Source organism: Oryzias latipes, chromosome 2 (genome assembly GCF_002234675.1).
Source record: "Oryzias latipes chromosome 2, ASM223467v1".
In the NCBI taxonomy this organism is placed as follows: Eukaryota; Metazoa; Chordata; class Actinopteri; order Beloniformes; family Adrianichthyidae; genus Oryzias; species Oryzias latipes.
This window is the reverse complement of record NC_019860.2, coordinates 14690967-14708197: the sequence shown is the minus strand read 5'-3', so window position 1 is coordinate 14708197 and position 17231 is coordinate 14690967. Positions and strand designations below refer to the sequence as shown.

General features: G+C 41.1%; 1 protein-coding gene across 3 annotated transcripts in view; it reads right to left on the bottom strand.

The window, feature by feature from the left end:
- Nucleotides 1-17231, bottom strand: part of LOC101165379 (receptor tyrosine-protein kinase erbB-4) — a 357518-nt gene that overhangs the window by 107586 nt on the left and 232701 nt on the right. For all 3 annotated transcript variants that reach the window (XM_023964982.1, XM_023964985.1, XM_023964991.1), the window contains exons 4-5: nucleotides 7441-7575; nucleotides 6331-6396 (exon numbers count right to left, since the gene is read on the bottom strand). In XM_023964982.1, the coding sequence (XP_023820750.1) occupies nucleotides 6331-6396; nucleotides 7441-7575 (201 nt within the window). The remainder of the gene's footprint in view (nucleotides 1-6330; nucleotides 6397-7440; nucleotides 7576-17231) is intronic.

Genomic DNA, 17231 nt, shown 5'->3' with positions numbered 1-17231 from the left:
AGTCATGAATTTGATTTTGAATTTTTTTTGTATCATGCAACCAAATGATAAGCCAATACCTTCTGTATTGAAACTTTTATGAAGTTACAGCCCCGTACACATGAGGCAGGTTCTTGGGTTGTTAGAACCAGGGGATGGACTTGGACAGGAATGGCCACATCTTAACCCTTGTGCAATCCTAGGCACTTTGACATTGGGAGTTGGGTCATCTAGACCCACTAGACAATGCGCTGAACCTTTTTTCTTCAATGATTTGTGATCTTCACTGGTGTCCATTGATTACCTGAAATCCTCTCCACCTTTATCATGTTAGGGAGAACACGTCCATGTAAAGGCCCGTACACACCGGGACGAAATTCGCGCGCGATTTTCGCCGACGTTTAACGCCTCGTGACTAAACAAAGGGCACCAATGAGAGTGTGCACACCAACGCGAAAAAACGGCACGCGTCAAAGCGTCAAAAAAAACAAACGCCTCGGGTTCGTTGTTTGTTTTTTTTGACGCGTCGCGTCGAAATCTATTCGACCAATGAGAATGGCGCTTTTGCACACGTGTCTGGAGCTTCTGAAGTTACAGTAAAAAACAACTTGGGGGCGCTCAAACACAAAACTACCTTTCTGAGCACATATACCAGCTAAGAAGATAGACGCCAAGTAGCGTCTACACTGCCGCGAACAAATAATGGACATTCTAAAATGTCCCCGAACCAAGCACCAGTTGGAGCAACTGGTGCTTGAAATATTCATGTTTTCTTTGTATGATTCTGACAAGTGCGTAAATACTTGCTCTCTTCTTCTGAGGGAAAAGCGAGTTTAAGAAGTTGCGCAGCGCCACCTTGTGTACAGGAGTATTTAATGTCAGGGAATGAAATTGCATGTTCGCTCGGCTCATCGTCAGCGAAAATCGCCTGGGTGTGAACACAAAAAACGTGGCGAAAAACGCTGGCGAATAACGCCTGGCGAATATTCGTCCCGGTGTGTACGGGCCTTAAGGGTGGGGTCATCAAAGAGAGCACAAGGGTTAAAGGGAGCACAGGTGTGTTTCACTGGTTTCCTTGAGGCTTGTGTGGCCATTACCCCTTGTTTCCCATTACAACATAGTAACATCTGTACAGTGAAAAAATGGAAACTAAATTGATTTCATTTCATTGGAACCGAAAGCAATGAACTGTACACTCAACGGTTTTTGACCATATCCTCATCAATTCTCAGTTTCCTTGAACAGGTCTAAATTTAGTTTCATCTACCAACTCAAAAATCGTTTGTATTTCTAGGTGTTTTGTAATATTTGTAAAAAGTAAAAAAAAAAAGGTTGGATATCCTTCATACCAACCCTCAACAACCATCTTTAAAACCTTTAGCGTAACAAAAAAACAAAACAAAATAAGCAAATGTCTTCTTTCAACTCAAAACCCTTGTGCTATCTTATGGGGTCCAGATGACCCCACCCTCACATTTATGTGTTCTCCCTACCATGACAAAGGTGGATAAAGGTGAAGAGGATTTCATGTAATCCATGGACACCAGTGAAGATCACAAATCATTGAAGAAAAAGGGTTCAGAGCACTGTCTAGTGGGTCTAGATGACCCCACTCCCCTTGTTAAAGTGCTTTTGATAGCGCAAGGGTTACGAGAAACGGCAACATACCATTGTCGTGTGGGTTGTGTTTTCTGATACATTTGTAAGGATAATGGAAGTTACGCAAATTTTTGATGCCATGAGCGATGCAGTCCTACGCCCCCCTTATCCCGCACTCTAGGCATTAGCAAGGAGCGCATACAGGCCCCTTCCTGACCACTTGCAAATAGTACATGCGTGGCATGTGGAGGTGATATGTAAGTGCCTTTATGATGCCAAGACAAAGTAAGCTTTGATTTGATTTTACCTGGACAGCACTAATTGGCGCCTTGCTTAGTGCGCTGGTTTCGGGGTGGGTGGCGGGGTTGAAAAATGCAAAATCTCTACGACGTGCCACCTACTTCACCCTTAATTACCCTTTTGTGTTGTTTACTCGTTGCCTGTAGCATGCCTGTTGTAAAAACGTGCATGAACATCTTCACTCTACGGGCACACCAAGTGGTCTACAATCTTAAAGTCTCGTGCAGGCCACCTGCATGGCCCATACATGTTTGCTCAATTTTTTTGCCCATAGTACAGCAACAATAAAGATACAATGTGGTTGTAAAATCTATTTAGATAAAGTTTAAGGGTAGGATTAGGGTTATAACGGGTACAAAATGATTTATTCATTAAAACTGCTGGTGTAGGACTTTTGACGGATGTGTGACCTCTACAACAGTGTCACTACCCTAAACAATGGCAAACAAAAGCCTAAAAATATCGATATATATATATTTTTTTAAAGTCTCTTCACAAACCAATGGATCGTACAATCATACCTTTGGTCATTTTCTTTTCCAGTCAATGCATAAAACACACGTTGCTATAATTTCTCTAACATCTAGATCTCCACTCAATTGAAGCACGATGTTAAGAGTGCTGTCCCTAAATGAATGCATGCTAACCTTCATTAAATAAAGCACCATTGTACCGAAGACTCTTTAACAACAATCAAATGATAATCTTTAATTGTGGCATATACTTTATTTTTCACCATTCGGTTTGCATTTTGCCACTGTTTATTATTTATACTTTTTTAAGTTTTCCAACAGTCCAAAGTTTTCCAAAATCCAACAATATTGAGGTTGAAACTGCCAAATATTGGCAGAAAACTCCATCATGAGGCTTTCAGAACTTCTGAACTCACTTTTTACCAAGCTATCCTCTTTGGTCTTTTAGTCTTGGAAAACAAGATGCTCTCCGTTTAAAGAAGGAGGATTTAATGCATTATCCAAAGAACAAATCTCATTGTTCATTCAAACATTAAGTGTGCCTCCCTTCCTGCTCATTTATTTTGTTTATGCCATAACTGAGCTGGTATTAGAAGTAGTAATCATTCTATTTTTCTATTAGTCAGTATACACAACGGTCATCGATGGATGTTATGTTCCTTTGCAATTTCCTGTGATAAACACACGTTTTTAAATTTAATAAAAGTAGCAAAAAAGGTCAAAACAGATGCAGACATGATAAATTATGTTGAAAATAATGTAGTCAAAGATTTTTTAAACAATTATGGCTGCTGTTTATGTTGCTCCCATTCATTTTGACTGCATTGAAGCCGTGAAAATGAATTGAAGTTGATGTAAAACTGAGACTGGTTAATGACATTTCATTTGATTTCAGTGCAGAGCTCTACGGTTTCACTCTATTAGAGACAGCTCCCTCAACTGCGAAATGTCAGTATCCGGTTTTATTTAATATTCAAGAGCCTAAAAATGTAAGGGCTCTTCCTGGAAGTCGGAAAAATAAATTCAGAATGATTCAATGGTTTACATAGAGGTGAATTTAATATGAAAACTTCCTTGGAGAAAAAATGCATGTGTATGTGTATATATATATATATATATATATATATATATATATATATATATATATATATATATATATATATGTATGTGTATATATATATATATAAAAAAAGAAAAAAACGCCCCTCTCACCCTCCGCGGGTGGTCTCTCCTCTAAGCTCGGGTCCTCTACCAGAGGCCTGGGAGCTTGAGGGTCCTGCGCAGTATCTTAGCTGTTCCTAGCACTGCGCTTTTCTGGACTGAGAGGTCTGAAGTCTTTCCAGGTATCTGTTGTAGCCACTCCTCCAGCTTGGGGGTTACTGCCCCGAGTGCTCCAATTACCACAGGCATCACTGTCACCTTCACTTTCCATGCTTTCTCCAGTTCTTCTCTGAGTCCCTGGTATTTCTCCAGTTTCTCATGTTCCTTCTTCCTGATGTTCCCATCGCTTGGCACTGCCACATCCACCACAACGGCTTTCCTCTGTTCTTTATCCACCACTACAATGTCTGGTTGGTTCGCCATTACCATCCTATCAGTCTGGATCTGGAATTCCCACAGGAGCTTTGCCCTCTCATTCTCTACCACCTTCTGAGGTGTTTCCCATTTTGACCTTGGGGTTTCCAGTCCATATTCTGCACACATGTTCCTGTATATTATTCTATATATATATATATATATCCCAGCCACTTGATTGTGGCGCTCCAGCCTACACCTTGGGTCTTGTCTGGTGTGGTAGATCTGAGCCTCTATGGCTCTGGTACTCAGGGCTTGTTCCTGAGCTACCAGGATGAGTGCTTCAGTGCTGTCATGGAGGCCAGCCCTTCCTAGCCATTGGTAGGACTTCTTGATTTCAGCCACTTTGGTTATGGTCTGGTGGTACATCCCATGCAGGGGTTTGTCCTCCTGCACTGTATCCTCTGCACTGCATTGCCTGAGACATTCACTGAGCACACTGTCAGTTGGGGCCTTGAGCTTGATCTATTCATGAATCTTGGATGTTCCATCCAGGATAGTGGCTCCACCCTGCAGGTGCAGCTAAAGTCTGCGGGGGAGGAGCTGCCCCAGAAGCTGGAGACACAGCTGGTCGAGTCCAGCTCCAACTTCAGCATGGGTCAAAAGCAGCTGGTGTTTTTTGCCAGGGCCATCTTGAGGAAGAACCGTATCCTCATTATCGATGAGGCCACGGCCAACGTGGACCCCGAGGTGCAGCTGGACGCCGGGGGAAATAATCCAGACGTTATTAGAGAAGTGTTTCAGTTAGAAAGATGACTTGTACCAAACTCTGGGATGTTTGGCGGCTAATAAACACAAACCTTGAAGGAGAACTAAACTGTTTACATCTGATTTCATCAAGAAGATTTAAAAAACTGTTTGGTGTGTGTTTGTTGTGGTTTCAAGACGTCTAACAGGGAAGACTCGTTCACTGAGACGCTGTCAGTTTAACCCAATGCATCATGGGTGATGTAGTACGAAAGCCACCGGTGCCAGACAGACTCGCTGAGCTGAGTTTCATTGTTTTGTTCACGTGTTCCACGATCCCGTGGGTAGCTACACCGCTAAAGACGAGCTTTAGCTAGTATTTTTGTTGGAAATGAGGAAGTGAAGATTTTAACCACTTCTGATTGGTCACACTGATGACGTATGACAAAGCCTCTAAGAATGATTGGTAGAGACAGTAAATGGGGCGGGACTCTTCCAAAAACAGCTGAAGCTGTGGCTAAATTGCGATACCGCCATTCTTATCAAAATGTCTTTAACATAATGAAATAAACACAAATAATAAATGTTATACGATCTTTTATATTCCTAACTACTCAGTGTTTTATCAGGGCCTTTTTTGGATGAACACAGAGCTGATATCCTGGAAATGTTAAATGTTTTAGATCAGTGAAAGAGGGTAATTTCCCACGGCACACCTGACCATCTCCCATGGCACACCGGATGAAAAAAACTGGTATAGAGAAGAAGGTGCTTATCAGTCAGAGGACAAGCAAGAATAGTCAATTTTCTTGTTTTCTTAATATCTATCAAATTTGGGGGGCAAATTTAAAGTTTTCGAAGAAAACAACCAATCTGAAGCTACGTTCACACTGCCCTCAACAGTGTGTGTTCAAGCAACCACTTTCAATAAAAAGACTATGGAAATGTGTGCTTTGGGCTTCCGCGTTCAAAACCCGGGTGTTAAGACGTAGTTACGCACATTTTTTTATATTGTTTTGAGACCCTATGAACAAAACTTGCAGCCTTGAACAATCTAACAAGTTAAACCAGGTTGAACACCGATTAATCAGAGAATCGGTTTTGGTAGTGACATCTGGATGGTGTCCTTTCTAATTCACAGAGCCATTTAAAAAGGAATCCTGGAGGAGAAATGAATAACTGTGGTTTGTGCCCGGTCATAATTATAAAACGAGTCTTTTATGTATCGGAATAGAGCTGTGATAGAAAAAGCCTGGAGCAAGATTCACGAGGTTTGCATCGCTTCGACATTTCGCACCAAGCCTCTTCCAACTGTAGGTTGTGGACATGCGCTAGTAGAAAAAGAAGAGGAAGCCCCTCCCTGCTGTTCCAGTGTGAACACCACTAGTGTAACACGTTCCTGAATCCTCGTCACATGCCTGGTGGGAACATAGCTTAAGGGTTGACATTTCTTTCCCAAATAGAACTAGGTTCACCAGACTGTGCTTACATTCCAACAAGAAATATTGGAAGATCAGTACTACCACCTGCCTCTGATAACTCTTGACTTGACATACACACATGGTATTTGTGTAAAATGTCCAGCAAAACCTGCCTAAATTTGATCTGGGAGTAGGGAAACTTTAGAATGACATTTCAAAAGAGGCTGAAGTACGAGTGTTGGAGTCTATAAAGTAAACCAAGTAAACAAGTTTGTCCACATAAGTGATATACCTACAGGTTTGACATTGGTCCTCCTGATGGCCCCAGCAGCGTCCGTTACATGAACGATGGCATCGTCTGCCTGCAAAAGCACAACAAGAAGGCTTTATACTTCAGTCAAACCCTGAGAAAGGCTTAGCACAATCTGTGTCACAGAACAATGCCACGTTACACCTCCTCTGTTTAGGTGACAATAGGACCAAGAGTTTCGAGATGAGTGGACAGCGAGGGCGAACGTGTGTTTGCTTGCAAAGTGGTACCTGACAGAATACTCACAGCCTTCATCTGCCAGCGGCCCAACATGGAGACTTAATTGACTATCGGTTAATTACAGACTAAGTGGATTGGTGCCACGGAGTGTCACCCAGCCTCTTCAACCACTCCCACCGTTGGGTCATTAATGTTAAACATTAACTACATCTTGGCAAAAGGCCCCCAATTTGGCAACATCAACTCCCACACTCTCTTTGTAATTTTTTTTGTCCCGCCTCTTCTATTCTCTTCTGCCTTTTGTCCTCTTCTTCCAACAGCAACACCATCTAATTATGCAGAAAGCGGCATTTTGCACATAAAAGCGTTTCTTTTTTTTGCCTTAATTTTGGCGTAACCAGCCATCAGTGGTGTCTAAATGTCTGCAGAAGTCCTGTTCGGCCTCCATCAATGACACGCTTAACATGCTTGTGTCTGTTTGTTGCTGCAGCCGTCTCTGCAGGACATATTTCCATGCGAAAAAGTCTGAAGAAAGCGTTCGTTCTCCTCTCAGATGAACAGGGGGAGTTTAAGGAGCTGTTTTAAACAGCTGGTTCTCTGGACGCCGAATGTCCGCCGGTAAGCGGAGGGACTGCCAGGACCCTCAACTAGGAAGGGAGGATGCCACGGAGGGACGTGGCAACTTCAAACCAGCTGTCAGAATCACTGAGATTTAAAAAGACAACAGCTCCACAGGCCTCCCTCTAGAAGCGCCACTGTGCCACTACACTGGAAAGGTTCACATGTTGATCTAACTCTTTGTGATTTTGCTCCCAGATCACCAAAAGGCAAACAGAGTAAAAAGGAGCACGCCCGCTGATTTGCTCTACAAGATTTAAGCAGGTTCTGTTGGGTTTTACCAAGTTCCCATACTCACATCCATTGTTGCTATTGTTGGATGGGACCACCAGAAGCTCTGCCTGGGGGTTCTTGATCACGTCCTGCCAATGTATGGTGTCGGCGTGACATAGGAATTTGTTCTGGTCGACATAAACACCGCCATTGAGAATCTCTGCAGAAACACACCCAAAAAAAAAATAAAATAAGAGATATGAGTCGTGGATTTATCCAGGATTTATAGCACATGTACACGATGGCAGGAAATCAATACTTCAAGGTTAAAGCTTATCGTTCTTTTGTCTCAAAGTACCATGCTGCATCCCTGAAGTGCATCTGGGCATGAAGGTAAATGCTATTGACAAATGCACACAGTAATTCAATGCCCCGTCTGAAGACGCTGGTGGTTCAGAGAAAAGTTCCCCAAACAAAGACGAGTAAATACTTGAAAACTAATCACCGACTTTTATTCAAAGTCATTTTCTTGACCCCTAAGGATCACAAGAAGAAGTTTGATCCACTGAGATGTAATTGTTTATTGACCTAACCTATTTATCCGTTAAGATCTTCTTCAAAATTTATATATATATTTATAGAAGTCAAACAACTATTTTTTAAACAGTTCATAAGGAAGCCAGGTTTAATTCTTAACCGAATGTGATTCACGTGTCAAAGTTGATGTTCAGACCCGATCAGAGGTCCTGCGACACATTTTAGCGTTCAGCGGTGGTCTGGCAGCAGAACGTTATCAGGCGTAGTGGCGCCGGATAATATCTGACCTTCAGTGAAGAATTCACATCGCGTCAACCGATAAGGAGCTCAGCTTTGGTCAGTGATGTGTTGATGATGAAATCAGCGAATGGAGCCCAAACTCAGCATGTAGGAGAATCTGATCATTGTCATTTGTTCTGCTACTGAACTTTATGATGTTTTTCATTGCATCTCGACAAAAATTAAGAAGGTCCTCCAATTTTATTCTTTTTTCCCCCCACCTCAGACTAATGTGGGACAGCAAGTCATCAAACTGGGTCATAGAGACACAAAAGTAGCGTCCGTTGTTCAGACGCAGCTCCTGGAGTAGATGGACTCACCATAACAGGAGAGTATCTGAACGATCTCGTCTGCCCAGACATGGATGTTTTTGTTGAGATTTTCAAAATACATAAACCTGATCTCTCAGTATCATCTGTGTCATTCATTGTAAATAAAATATACATTTACAATGTTTCCATGTAATTATATTCCACGGGGCTAAAAACTTTACAGTAGCACCTCCCCAATTAGTCTGGAGCGTCAAGTTTATGAACAAAATTTTGGACCAGAGTTGAGCTGCTATTTTGATTTGATGTGAGTTTAATCTTTGACATATTTGTATCAAAAGAAGAAGAGAAAATAGAGAGGGGAAGAAAGTAAATTGCTAATTTGAGAAGGTTAGGATTTCAAGCTTCATCAAATTTTCTGCTGGAAAGACAAACATTACATCCAAGAGGAACATTTTCACAATAAGATAAGTGGAAGATATCCGTCCATCGATACACGTGGGGGTGGAGATGCATGCACGCTGCTAAAGTGTACCATGGGTTAATTAGGGGGACCAGATCCTTCCCAGCCTGGAGAGAGGGGGCAGGAGACCCCCGGACAGAGAGCACCCCTGGCGACGGGACCCACGCAGCAGGGGAGACCGGCCACCCACCCAGCCATGTGCAGAGGAGGGCCCCTCCATCACCGGGGAGCATGGGCCACCCCAGCGTCAGGGCCCCAAGGCCACAGGACAGGCGTGCTCCGCTGTTCCGGGCGGCACCCATTAGGGCCATCGGATGACTGACACCGAGACGTGGGCCAAGGATGGAACCAGGACCCAGAGGACCCAGGAACCGCCCACCACCCAGACAGAGCCTCGTCACCGCAGGCCACCACAGGACGTAAGTGTTTTGTATGCGTTTGGACAACCTTCATGGGAGTTTTAGCACTTTTAATTAATCTCAGAAACAATGTATGAGAGTAAAGAAATTGTAGCTTTTCCAGACATGTTTGAACACACCATAACACTACCATTAACGTGTTTCATAGTTTCTATAAAGTTCTCTAAAATGATTGTCTTAATTATATGAAAACCATCAAATTGAACAATTCATAATAGATAGATAGAGAGATAGATAAATAGAGAGATATTGATTTACTATAAATAATGTATTTTGGTGTATAGTTCTAGTTTACTTGTGACAAATATCTATAAAGCAAAACAAAAAAATCAGAGGGGGGCCTTTTTTTGTAAACAAAACAAAAAAAAAAAACTAAAAAGCTTTCATACGTTTTGATGCAACAGGTTGGAATTTAGATGTGGCGAACGTTTGGCGGAAACACAACAAAAATGTTTCAATGAATATTAAACAATTGTTGCTGCCATTCAGCTACTTTACAGCAAATACTTAAATACAAAGAAAATAAAAAAAGGTGTAAACATCTAATTTACATAAATAAATTAAATGCATGACAAAAATTAATTAACGCTTTAGCCCCAGACCATAACACTACCACCATTGTGTCAAATTATTCCTTTATTTATTTTGTACATTTTTTTGAAATATTCTACAATCTTTTACACAAAGGAGGGGTTCCATCAATTTTTAAGGTCATTAGGTACAGACAACCTTTAAACAGAAACGTGTTTCTAACCTATAGCGCCAAATTGAAAAACGTCTTCCTTCCTCCGGTGTTTGCTTAATTACAAAATATGTTTCTTTTCCAGTACCAGAGCCTTGAACAGATGCCAGAGCGGGGAGTATTATAATTTATTCTAATCCCTCTCCATGTCACTAATCCAGGTTTAGGATATAGACACTGACTGCAACGACGCAGTAATCCACCTCCCTCCCAAGTCGTAACCCCGGGCAGAATAGCCAACATCACTGTCTCCTTTCATTTGTCTGGGACGCCAGCGAAGGGATTTAGATACAATCACCGTGCATCCATGTATCCTTGAATATGAAACAGCCCCGATTCCTGGAAAGTACCGGCGATAATAAATGAAATTTAATTTAAAAGAAGTTGCAGTGTTGTTCAGATTAGGAATGGATAAGATGAAAAGCAAAGAAGGGCATTGTCTCTCCAGGCAGATTATTAACAGCGCGTGAGTTATGCGGACAACTCAACCGCTGGGGAGTCGCGCACAGGAAGCTAATCATTACAGCCCGACACCCTGATTAAGGAAGTGGGCCTTGGTAGAGACAGGGACATTTATTCACACCCCTCTTAGAGGTGACATGGCGTTTCGTCTGCCTGCTGAATGGCCTACAGCCCTACATGTAATCATGTTCCCGTCACAATGGACTATTTATCAGAGGTTTTACATTCCGGGACAGGGAAAAAAAAAATAGCAACAAGCTTTGGTTTATTTAAATAAAAATAAGCAGTCATCCAAGAGATATTGCAGGTTTAACGCACCAAAAGATTATAGTATACCCTGGTCACCTTGACATGATAGAAGGGTTTCCATCTGGAAAGATGGTATAATATTTACTCCAAGTTTCACAAACCCATCAATTTGTACAACTCAAGGTTAGGTGCAAAACCATTTGTGTCTTGTTTGATATACACATTTCTGAGACCCCTATCTCATTAGCATGGTTCACACTTTTCTTAAAAATCTATTTTTCATAACTTAGTCCATGTTTTCTGCCCTGTAGTGCATTCTTTTTCCACTAGGGGCAGTATAAGGGCTCATTTCAAAATGGCTGCTTCCATGAAATGTCAAACACTTTTGGTGGCAAAAGTTTTGCTAATTTTAAAGACGTTATGGTGAGAAGAACTAATCTATGAATACAAATCTATTGAAAGACTACTTGATGTCTTTAAAGAATGCAAGATTTTTTTCCCGAAATGAATTCTTGACAATCCAGTAACGCTATGTTAAAAATTTGTGGGTCAAATTTTAAAGTGTGGGTAAATACGTTTTTTTCTTCAACACTGCTACATTCACACCGGGCAAGTAATGCACACTCAGGAACGCAGTAACCGCACATTCTTGAACGTCGGTTTAGCATATGCTATCGGATACTGGTGCATGTTCACCACCCACAGTTGGAAGAGGCTTAGTTCGAAATGTCAAAGCGGTGCAAAACTCGCAAATTTTACTTTAGGATTTTAGTTCTCTTCCAATAAATGAAAAACGTATTATCATATAAACCGGAATTATTAATTTGTCAATTTTGATCAATTTTCAAAAAGTTGAAGGTAAAGGGATGCCATTAATACATCACTACCAAATCGGAGTCCGTGATTGGTCAATTTTGACCTGGTTTGACTTTGAATGTACGTTCAATGGCCACATGTTTTGTACATAGAGCCGTAAAACTGTGCCTGATGATGCATGAAGGTGAGTGATTTGAATATGGAAGCTTGCATTTATGCTTGTTTACATAGACTTTTTATTGAAAGTAGTCACTTGAACACACGTTGCCAAGAGCAGTGGTAATGTAACTTTAAACTAACCCAAAATATCATGGTTGATACGATCAATATCTCATTAAAAAAATATGTTACAACCTTTTTTTGTGGACGTCGTCAAAGGATTTGAAAAAGCACTTAAATGAAAAATGTTGAATAATCTGTCAATTCTTTGATATAGTGAGCTACACAGGGTTAAGGACAAGCTTTACATGGCTGCTGATGGATGCAGGCTCTTTTGCGGTACATTAGGAATGAGCCGCCTTCTAACTGGGGGTCTTTATTCAGACGCCCCAAGGCCAATTTTGAGTCGAAATGCCGCCTCAGCAAGCTGGAAATTTATAGCCGTTTGGTTTTTACCAACGGCGGGAAACCCGATTCTGGTTTGACAATATGGATTGGAGGAGGAATATCTGCTGTGCGAGACAATTTTATGGAAGAAAAAGTGAGGTTCAAATCCCAGAGTGCACCAAAAAAACAAAAAAAAATCCAGTCTGAGAGTGCTTTGTAGGATCTATGAATGTATCTGTGACAAACTGTCTGAAGCAACCGGTTAGAACTGGGAGTAAATAGACCCAAAAGTCTGAAAGGACCAAATAAACTCTCATGTGCGCTCCAAGTCCTCAGTTTATGACAGCTTTAATCAATATGAATTTTTTTATAGAGAGATTTTTTGCTTCAAACCACTCGTCAATGTTCTTTAAATGTCAGTATCACCTCTGCAGAGGTTTAACATCAGCACTTATTCTTCCATAATGACGACAACCCGCCATTAGCTGACCATTCGTTACCAGATCGTATTCCCACGCCAGATCCTCTCAAATCCATCAAAATAAAACTCCAGAAACAAGGCATAAAAATATGCGACTCTGCAAGAGTGAGTGAGTTTGTTTTAAAGCGGATTTTAGTTTTCGACCCAAAACTTTAGCCGGAACATTTTTATGACATTTAGGTGTGATTTTCTCTCTGGTCTTCCATTCTGTGGTTTCCCATTTTCATCAACTTTCCCCTTCACTGCAACCCAGAAGTAGAACCACATCACAGGTTGTTTAAAGGGCCACTCTAATTGTTTTATGAGCTATTTTAAAAATGTTTCCTGTGGTCTTCTAATTATGAATATGCTGTTTTTAGACAAAATCTATAAATTTGTGTCATTTACTAGAACATAGTTTTTGTAGTATTTTAATTGAAATTTACCTTGGAGTTGCGGATGGACCAGTTGGTTCCCCTGTCTGGAAGCCCCAGCCTGCCAAAACTGCCAATTTTAATGTCTGTTTTTTTTTCATGTTTGCTTGCAAATAAAAAAACAAAACACAAAACCAAAATATGTAAGAGAGTTGAGTGACCCCTCCCCCCGGTGTTCTAATTAGGAGATAACCATTGGTTCCAAGAAGCAAAAACCCATTGACTTCTAGTTAGAAATAAACAGTTGTTGTTTACCTTTCGCCACAGTGAATCAACTTTCCCTTATTCACACATTGGGTTGGCCAAGACTTTTACGCAGGATGCCTTTCCTCACACGGGCATGTATTTTATCCGGGCTGTGGACCGGCATAGGGAGACCCTGACTTGGGCCCCTTTAGGGCTACATAGTTAGGTAGTAGAGTCTTGCCTAAGGACCCTCATTAAAAAAGCTCATTGGAAGGAAATCCTGTTTTCCCATGAGCAAGGCTTTATTGCACTGGTAATGTTTTTTTATACATTTCAAGCTCTGTTACCTGTTCTTAACACATTTTTACTAAATGTGCTATTGCTATTATTGTATTCTTAATTCTAAGTTATTGAAGTAATACACTTTTCCTTTTTTTAAATCTTATTTTGAAATTGTATGGAAGCCCCACCATGCAAAAACTACCTTTTTTATTCATTTATTCATGGGGGGGTAAAAACGTACACAAAAAAGATCCTAAATACAGAATCCCTACAACATAAACAAAATAGTAAAAATATCTTTAGAACATTTTCTGTTCTTTTCTCCAAAATGCTTTGCAAATTTGCAAAGAATTTTCACAAAACTAAATTACTTTAAAACTAAACTTCAAATAGTTTGAAAATGTTTCCTAAAACCTTTTAGCAGCGTTTTAATTACATGTTTGTCTTCTTACAGGATTACTTCTTAATAAAAATTCTATTCAGTTGTAAAAAAAAAAAAAAAAAGTGAACTGCTTTTTTAAGAGTTCCCAATTAGTTGTATTTCTAGTTCTTGTGTTTCTTAGAATTTTTGATAAAATTATTGTTAATTATATAAACATATAAACTCTGAAACAAGGCTCTTTCTTTAATAGCATGAGGAAAAAACACCACTCATAAGAGAAAACCCATTGGTTTTGCACTAAATTGCCACCAAATATTGACATTTATGAGTCTCTTGGAACTTGCCGTAAATATACACCAGGAAAAAGAGTTTTTACTTTTTTTGTTTTGTTTTTTAGATGTCAGTGGAAGCATTTTTTTTTTAGCCCAGTTCCTCATTATTTCTTGACTTGAAGCAGCACAGAAGTTGTTTGATCAGATAATACGCCTTCGTGGACTTTGCAGCTTCTAGAGCAGACAGCACAAATAAGCCACCCTCCCTTTTGATAATCTGTTTGACCCGAGCCCTCGGTCCCACTGCCAGCTTTGCTGGGTGACACAGTTCCCCGTGATGCCATTTTATGTGGCCGCGCGGTTGCTGGGGGCTTGGCTGCCATATGGTCGGGTCATGTTTTGCTCCAAAAAGCCTCTGGTGTAGCATTTTGCTACATGTCTCTTGGCAGCAAAAGAAAAAGGTCTTAGTGTTCAGGAAAATAAATATTTTCTAATATCACTCAGGTTGTGGTAATTGAAGTTGACAGAGATTAGAACCATCTAAAGAATTAATAAATGCTTAATCAATTTTTGACATGTCTAATCCCACTTTCGAAACCCAGCTTTTTAAAAGTTCCACTCCAATGATCTTTTGATCTACTCTAGCAGTATTCCCAGTGGTCTTTTAATTATGAACAAGTTAGCCAAAATCTAAGAACCGGTGTTGTTTTCTAGGACGTGTCATTTCTGTCGAGTGGCAGTAGTTCATAACAAATATGCCCCTGAATTGAACCGTTGGCACAGAGCAACCCCAACCCCCCTTCCCCTCCCAGTTGCTGACAGCTCTCTGTGGACGCTCTCTGTCTCTAGCTTACAGTGTAAGCGGACGGTTATTTTCAGCCAAAATTGAAAAACCATTGTCATTTGCTTTGACATAGCTTCTCTGGAACAGCAGTGGCTCATCTGAAATTTGCATCTGAGTCAGGGGTGGTCCTTTGGCATGGAGCAACCAGTTCACATTACTTTTCCTTCTACTCTTAAGCTACGCTCACACCAGGCATGAGACACGCTTTCAAGAAAATGCTAAATGTGGGTTCTTGAATTCGCATACAGCCCATGGTGTTCACACTGGACAAGCAGGGAAGGGCTTCTTCTTTTATTACTGTTTACTAATGCCTGTCCGCCACTTGGTGCGAAATGTCAAAACGATGAAAATCTCGCAATTCTTGCTCCAGTTTTTTTCTTTTCTTTCACAGTTCTATTCCAATATATGAAAGACTTGGTGTCATAATTCCAGCCGGGTACAAACCGCAAATATTCATTTCTCCTACATGATCAATTTTCATACAGTGGGCCTTGAATTAAAGGGGACGCGATCCTTTCATTGTCATCGTGTCCGAGTCACTGATTGGTCAAAGTTCAACCCGGTTTAACTTGTAACATACATTTGATGGCTGCGTGTTTTGTACGTAGAGCCCAAAACAGTCAGAATAAATTCAGTAGCTACGTGTGAACATTAGAGTTTTGAACGCAGAAGCCCGAAATGCAGGTTTATATCAATTTTTTAATTGGAAGTGGCCGCTTGAATGCATTTTTCCCAGGGCAGAGTGAACGTCATCTCTGTCTTGCCTGCAGCAAAATTCGACACTATGATACACCTACCGCCGTGCTTTAGAGCCAAGCAGCAGTTGTAGTTTTCCACTGGGAAATGACTTTTAAGAGAAGGTCTGATCATTGCATAATTTTTACACGACTAATAAAATATATTTTTCAAAAATGGAAGGAAAAAAATGGCTACACTCCATGATATCTTTAGACTTCTACAATGGTGTACACTTTTGACATTTTTTGCATAAACGCCAAACAGACAAATGAGTGTAGAGACATTAGGGGAAATTTAATTTTTTTCTCGCCGCCAATTAGGTTCATTTTCCTGTCGATCAGCAGAGCAGATCTCTTTTTTCTGAAGCAGTTTCTCGACAGTGATGGTGCGGGCACCAATCAATGTCCATAGCTTTAAAGTGAGCCTGTTGATGAGCTCTCATCAGTGCTGCTAGCCACTTGTCTTGCATCTCTTCCTCTCCCCTAATTATACTGATGAATAAAGCTGTAACAGTGATCTGTCCTCGGCTGATGAGTCTGTGAATTTGCCGTTATCGCTTAAGTCTCGAGGACGGCAGCTTCATCTCACAGCTCCGAAGAAAAGCATTCCGGCCATCCCATCTGCTCTGTTTGAACCCTCTCAGTACTTGTCATCTAAGACCCTACAGCCATGCCTCTGATCCCCCAACCATTGCCCCCACTTAAGATTGCTTCCTAGATTGTGTGATGGGCCAGCGACTGCGAAACAGACATTTGTCTCCCAAATTTTTGTGATATGTCCTCCTTTCATCTTGGTTTTTACACCCAAAAGCCACCCATATGGGCAAACCCATATGGGTGGCCAGTAGAACATTTTAAGGTCGTAGCGTACTTGGTAAGCCCGTAGAGCTAAAATGTTCATTCACATTTTATCCTATGGGCATGCTGCCGGCAACAGGTCCTAGTGAACACTTAAACAACACGCAAGAGCAGGTAAGGACAAAGTAGTTGAGACGGTGGGGTGTCGCATGGATTTTACTTTTTTTCAACCCCCTCACATCTAGCACTCTGCACAAGGAGCCAGTACTTGGACCCTGCCAATGACTACTGTATATAAGAGCACCGTACAACTTACAGTACATAATTCTTACAAATACTTCAGCATACATTTACCATACGCACAATAATTGTATGTTGCATTTTCATGACATCCCTTAAGTGGGCCGCAAGGGTCTCAGGAGAACTCTAGAACACACCTGCACTCCCCCTTAAAATGAGGCGCACCTGCCTACGACCCTCCACGGGCTCAGACAAGCCAAAAACTCACACCGCTTGTAACGGTCAACCCGTGTCTGGGTGCATGTGACTAAGGTAGAAATAAGACACTCTTTGACAAACGGTAACTCTACAACTATAATGTCAATAGGTGACAAAATCAACGGATTTCTCGGTATGTTGATGGCGTAAACACTTTACTACTGTAAAGTGTTGCATATCGGCACAACGCTGCTTTTATTC